Source organism: Saccostrea cucullata, unplaced genomic scaffold (genome assembly GCF_032062105.1).
Source record: "Saccostrea cucullata isolate Sc308-1 unplaced genomic scaffold, CSIRO_AGI_Scuc_v1 ctg14621, whole genome shotgun sequence".
In the NCBI taxonomy this organism is placed as follows: Eukaryota; Metazoa; Mollusca; class Bivalvia; order Ostreida; family Ostreidae; genus Saccostrea; species Saccostrea cuccullata.
This window is the reverse complement of record NW_026919694.1, coordinates 8,843-15,628: the sequence shown is the minus strand read 5'-3', so window position 1 is coordinate 15,628 and position 6,786 is coordinate 8,843. Positions and strand designations below refer to the sequence as shown.

The following is a 6,786-nucleotide window of genomic DNA, read 5'->3' as shown; positions in this document are numbered from 1 at the left end:
GGGAGTCTTTTTTCTACGGGGATCATTTTTCTTCACGTGGTTCTGCAAATTTTTAGGGTGGTGACACTTTTTCTACGGGCAAAAGGGTCATTTTTCACGTCGAATAATGACTGGGGGTCATTTTTCGCTGTCGAAAAATGACCCCCGGTCATTATTCGATGGGGGTCATTATTCGTCTTTACACCGGTATTACTTGTGTAAATAGACTTGAATGAAAAATATTTCTTATCCTTAAAGTACATTATGTCATGAGTGGCTAGTCTTTGTTTTTACACAACATATTTTTAGATTTTGATATACTGTATACAGGGAAATTTTTGCCCCTTTCGCCCTACCCTCAATTGGGCGAATTTAAAACGAGGCGAATTCAAAAAATGTAGTTTAATTTCTTAAACAAAACTGTAACTGGGCGACTTTAAATCGGGGCAAAATTGTTTGCAAGTGTGAAAGGGCAAAAATAACCCGTATACAGTATCTTGCATAATTATACATGTATACTGTTGTCAAGTAGAGAGGTTGTGATTGTTGCCTCCTTTGTTTTATATTTCGTATATTTGAGTATTTCGACACTGCCTGACCTCGGTGGAGCAAGAAAGAGTTTCTTTTCCTCGGTTGGTTGTTGAACCCCTTGTTCATATATTCATTCACACACCATTGCACACCATTACACACCGTTTACACACAATTTATGTTCAGTGTATAAACCAAGGCAAAGCTTACTATGCACCTCAGTATTTTTGAAGTATCTTTGCTTCATTGGAATGTTGATATCTGGATCATCCTTGTACCACGATTTACGCACTTTTATTTTGGTGTTTATTTGTCCTTGATGTTACTTTTAAAGATTTAATCAGTACATAAACCCATTTAAAACATTTTTCTATAGGAAATACGTCATTTTCATCGCGAACGTTTCCCAGTTTGAAAGCTTTTGACAAAATTTAACCAAACCGGAAGTGATCTGGATTTTCGTCTAGGGTCAAGGTTTAGCCCCTCAACCAGGTTAAAAGATTGTTACATTGTCCTTCAATAATTTTAGAAACATTAAAACAAATTAAGTGGTAAGAAAATATAGAGAAATTGGTGGTGCTTGTGACAGTCTAATATCATCGCAAACAGTCGGCGTCATCCTCTAAGCGGTACACGTACGAGCTAAATGCCGACGTAAATTAACCAAAAGGCATCTGAATGTGTGATAAAACCCTGATCTAAATCTCATTGAACATATTTGGGAATTTTATAATGAACGATAATACCCCTCCTCCTTACTTTCTCCCACAAAATTTTAACGGTTTAGAATTAGAGGTAGTGCTGGTCCTATTCCATAGAGATTATTTAATGTGAATTTTCCATTTGAGAGTATATCATGTTCTTGACACTCTGCTTAGAAATTTTGACTAGATATAGGAAAATTACGCAACAAAGAACTGAAATATGCATAATTAACAATGAATGAAGGAAATTATTTATAATATGCATTTCTTTTTTAAGGTAAAAGTTGTTAGATGAACAAGTTTTCTTCAGTGTATAAACCAAATGCAGATATTGTCGTATACAAAAAAAAAATGCTGATTGGTCGATCGATATCAATCCACTCCAATCACAACTTGACAAAATCCCAACTTTTTAAAATAAATATTTTAATCTAAATCTCGAAGGGGAAACACGGAAACAAATCCTTGGCCGCACTGAAGGAGTCATTTTTCTCAGATACAGGCATCAGTAATCACGTTATGGTAAAGATGCATTAATAGGAAATGCAGAAGCTGCATCTGCGTTAAATCTCTTAAGAAGTCAATGTTTGCTGTGGTCTCTGGAAATAAGGTTTTGGCATATACGTCTTCATTAGTTCTCGGGATAGCCAGAAAATGATATCTTTAAACAAGAAATACATATGAAATACCCAGGTTAAGAAGAGATTCTTGAACAAGACCCTCTAATAACTCAGACATTAAACCACAAACATAGGTAACGGAAGGCGAAATCACACAAGTGTACGGACCAAATTCTGGTACATTAATAGCTTTCTAGATGGACCAGGTTTATTCCCTTTATTTTGATATCCCTTTTTATTTTTACTGTTCTTCGGTACAATATTTCAGATTTGTTTCATTTGTTGAGTAACTAATTTTATTGAAAGTTCCCAATTTTACTAGAGTTTTCAAACGTTTTGGATAAATTATTTAATTTTAGTTACTTTTTCAATGATGAGGTTTCTGGGAAGTGCAATGTTTATCATTGAGTTTTGCCTTTAATTGTTCATTTTCTCTGAGAGTATCGTTCATGTCTTCGGAAGTGAGGTCTGTCTGCGTACCTTTATCTTCAACATCATCACGGGTTGTTAGAAACCTGTCTACAGGTGGTCTGCTGTAGCTGTGATCTGTTTCAGGAGTTGTGGTTGGTGCTAAGTAAATGTCTAAATAAAAAATGCAAAACAATTTTCAGCCAACATCTGCACGGTTTGTATAATTATACATGCATAAAAATAAATAAAAATTTTAGTACAGATTTATCCCATTACAGTATGGATATTAGTATATAAATTGATAACTTGTGCCTCACTCTGAAATTTTCTCATTTGTGCAAGACCCTACAACTGATTCATGCACAACAAATAACAAGCCCACATTTTTGTCTACTAGTACATGGTTTGTAGCTGCTACTGAGATGACACTTGGGGCATATGTGTTGGATCTGTAAAAGACAGCTTTTTATAGAATGTACAGTATGCAAACTATAGAAAATATTAAGTCTTTTGGGTACATTTCCCCCCTATACTGCATTATAAGGACAGATCTATTTACAATAAATTTATTCCACCTCACATGGTTGTTCCAAAGACCTGGGAACCGTAGAATTCCACCTTTAGTGGCATGATTCCCGGTGAGATTGGTATTGTCCCCTAATTTCCTGTCAGGGACCCAAATCTCCCTTCCACCTTTAAAATGTTACTTGCTATTTTAATCCTTAGAGAAAAGCCTTTATATAATATTTTTAAAGTATGTTTAGAAAAGTTTGTAAACCTCAGATGTTTAGTACACATGAATGATATAGTCATATCAAATTAGGATGAGCATCAGGTGGATAATAAATAATTGTATTAAAGCTAGAGCCCTGTCTGACATGAAGGTGTCTAGCTCAAAATGCAAAAATTAATCAATTGAAGGACAGGTCCAGTGATAAGTAATTTGTATACTTCTAGTTGTTTGTATTCACTTTTGTAGGATTGTCTTGGAATCAAGGTGTCGTTGCACTTTGCTCCAATGCTCTTTCTCGCTTCTCGATAGATTTGGGTTTTCTAATAGAAACCGATTTGTAATTATTACATGAAAAAGTTCGAGGATTGTAAAATTTTCTATGAAATGTATCCTGCAAACTCTGTGATAAGTAGGTTCATAGTCCTTCAAGCGTCGTATCATGGTGTTTCATTTCGCTCAAATTTTTGGTTCCTCTTGTGTCGTTTGGAAGGGTTCAAACAAAACGTTTTCAAATCCATGGGTACTTATCGATTTAATTTTTTTCCTTGAATCAGAATTGCATCCTGTACAATTCACCAATATTTGCCCTTTGATTCGGCCCATCAGGATCTGTTTAAGTTTAGTAAAACCCCGCGTCAAAATGTGCCTTGCTTTTACAAAGTCACATGATCGCCATAGAATTAAAGTAGAGTCGTAACAGTCCGATCAGAAAAATGACGTATTATAATTTTTTGCTCATCACAGTCTTCAGAGATTCACAAGTCATATACGTTTACTTACATGTACGTATACATTGAAACTTTATTCCATGTACTTAATTTGCTTTACTTTTTTGGATTGCTGGTTGGGCAACGAACAATATGTCATTGCTGTCTGCACAGAGATCACGTGGATTATCTAAATCACAGTTGTTTATATACCAGAGAAATTGTCCATTTTGATCAATGATATGTATGATGTTATTAGCACCATCAGCAATTTAAGTCTGACACATACTGTCTGTGGTAACTCCACTTGGAGTAAAGGGTTTGTTGTATTCCTTTGTATGAGGCTTTCTATCATAGGTAAACCTGTATTGTCCTTCATTTTTGAACACTAATATGGAATTTCTGTCACTCACAATAATATCAAGGTTCTTGTTTTCTTCAATACAGGGTACATATAATGATTCATGTTTTAAATCATTGCTCATGGCACTTAATTGTATTTCTTGTGTGATTGTGAATCCACAATATCAGAACGATTTTTCTTTGATTCAACCCATCCAGTTTGTATAAAGATGTCATGTATACTAAGAGGTCATCTGTTTGGGTGCTGCATAGGGCATCTGGTGTCCAGTCCTTTAATCTGATCAAACATTCTATTTTGCCAGGTTTAACAATGTTAATACTCTTATCAACAACATCACTGCACATCAGTAGTCCCTCCCTTGTGACTGTCAAATCTTTAGGACCTAACAATCCTCCGCTGGTGATTTCCTCCAGCAACTTTCCTTCTGTGTTCATGTGTTTAATGATTCCAATTAAACCACAGCCATAGAATTCATCTGTGTTTGGAACACAAGCTATTTTGAGAAACATGTCATTGATATTTTTAATATTTATATTTCTTACTCTATGTGGCAAATCAATTGAAAGAACATGTTTCATCGGTCTCTCTAAAGAAAGAACATGTTGGGGAGCTCTTAGGATCTGTCCCTGAATGCAAGTTTTTCTTGTTTCTGGTATGTTTCCAATTATCCTGCTCAATGCATCCTCTAAAAATTCTGTGGGTCTGTATTCTGGCACTGTCAAATCAAATCTAGAGGGAATTATTCTAAATTTTCCATTTTGTGAAGTATAGTTGAGAATTTTGGATGAATCATTCGAGACAATGGTAGACTGGTTTTCAATTATTATCGATTGAATTGATGAGATTCGATTCCTGAACTCTGATTTCAAGCCCTGAATTGAATCATTATCCTCTTTTTCCATCTTCCTGGAATCACTCAGACATTTTTCAATGACATTATCTACACACTTGTGACATTTTTTACCAAGTTCATGTATAGTTTGTTGTCTGTCAACATGTTTTTTTGCAATGCTTGATGACATCGTTCCTATTTCTGAGAGAATTGATTCAAACAAAGGTGCAATACTAGTTTCAAGTTCATTTAAGTCATGTCTGATGAGCTCCAGTTTGGAGCTATAAATTTCAGAAATTCGCGACACAGCGTGATTTTCATGAGATCCAGAGGCTAGACATTTCTGACATATTGGGGATTCACATAGTTCACAGAACATTTCACATTTCTGTTCCTGGTGGACAATGCAATACGATGGAATGATTTCAATTTTTTTAAATTCAAAAGTATCAACATCGTGTTTAATATTGGGACTAGAAATCATATGATGACCTACACAATCCTTACATAGATTAACTTTACAAGTGTTACACACAGTTTCTGCAACCGACTTTCTGTCTTTTCCGAGGCAAAGTTGACAGCGTTTTACATCTTGAGCCCTGTCATGGAGTTCTGAAGCTGCCATGTTGTATTTATGAAAGAGTTTTGTACCTGTGTAACAATGAATGGTACATAACTGTCATCTCTCCTTTAAGTTACAAAATAAAAATTGCATACAAGATATATTTGTTTACAAGAATAATAAAGTAAAGTTAATTAAATCGGCTTGACATATTTAAATAAGCATAAATTATAGTCAAAATTGTCTTACCTGTTAGCCCTTATTTGGTCTCTAACAAATATGGCGTCCCTTTCGTTTGTTTAGGAAATCAATGATCCATGCATGTGTTGACTGTATCATTTCGTGCAGCGATTTAAATGACGATGGATGTGTAAAATTCCTTTACGACAGTGATAATGTTCCTTTTCTTGAATGCAAATATGTATATACGTGTATATACCAAACAATTTAATTACTAATTACTGAGTATATAAAATTTGCAAATACTTTCTCATATTTATATATTTTTGAATTATACACGTTGAAATTTTTTAAACATTTTCGATTTAAGAAGATTACAAGAAATATTTGAATACGCCCCGTAAAGGTTTTTCTATATATATATATATTTTCTGCTGGGTGACCTTATAAGAGAAACACCGACATCTTACGAACGAACGTAACCAAAAACGGGGATCAGTCATTGTGGTCTATTGTCTTCACGGTTGCACGGTTAAATTTTTTCAATTTATTGGGATTTCGATAGATAAAATTCCCACAAAATACCTCAAAACAACGTCTTGTCGTAGTCGCTACCGTGACGCTACAATACATTTCAATGGACATTTAAACGAGCAAAGGGGTCAGAGAAGGGAAATGAAAGGAAAATTTAAAAAATGTCATTCTGTGGCATGAAAGAAAAAAATAAAGTATGTACGGATCTAGTAGGGGTCGAAGGGTGGAGGGGGGGGGGGTTACTTCACGAAGGACGGTGGGGACAATAAGGAATTATAGTCTAAAACTAAATTGCAAAACCCCAAAACTTTGTAGAAATTCTTGTTTAAAATACTATATGCTGCGAAAAATAAACTTAATATGACTTAAATACACAGGTATTATAGCCATATTATAAATCCAGGAGGATGCCGTGGTTAAAACACTATCCGTTCTATTTTACACATATACTTATTTCTTCTTTTTTTTAAACTTTATATGGGTTCAATCGCTGATCCCGAAAAATATCGAGATTCGGGAAATTAGGGCGAGTTATTCGTTCGTAAGATGTCGGTGTTTCTCTATGAAGAGATACACGGAACGTGTGAATGGATGAAAAGAACAATGTTTCCCTTTTATTCTTAAACTTG

At 34.7% G+C, this 6,786-nt stretch overlaps 1 protein-coding gene across 1 annotated transcript; it reads right to left on the bottom strand.

Moving 5' to 3' along the window:
• Positions 1-2,201: 2,201 nt before the first annotated feature.
• On the bottom strand, positions 2,202-5,506 carry LOC134236120 (uncharacterized). The gene is made up of 5 exons (XM_062718300.1): positions 4,369-5,506; positions 3,975-4,121; positions 2,821-2,938; positions 2,624-2,694; positions 2,202-2,416 (listed from the first exon to the last, which is right to left on the bottom strand). Exons 1-5 carry the CDS (start codon positions 5,504-5,506, stop codon positions 2,202-2,204), a joined length of 1,689 nt encoding a protein of 562 aa, XP_062574284.1.
• Positions 5,507-6,786: the final 1,280 nt, after the last annotated feature.

Bases quoted from the DNA above. Each gene is read 5' to 3' on its own strand.
- LOC134236120 (XM_062718300.1), bottom strand. From the start codon at position 5,506: ATGGCAGCTTCAGAACTCCATGACAGGGCTCAAGATGTAAAACGCTGT. The intron at 4,122-4,368 runs GTATTAACATTG...CCTGTATTGAAG, and splicing joins CAGTGATGTTGTTGATAAGA to AAAACAAGAACCTTGATATT. The intron at 2,695-2,820 runs GTGGAATAAATT...TGTCTTTTACAG, and splicing joins CTTTGGAACAACCATGTGAG to ATCCAACACATATGCCCCAA.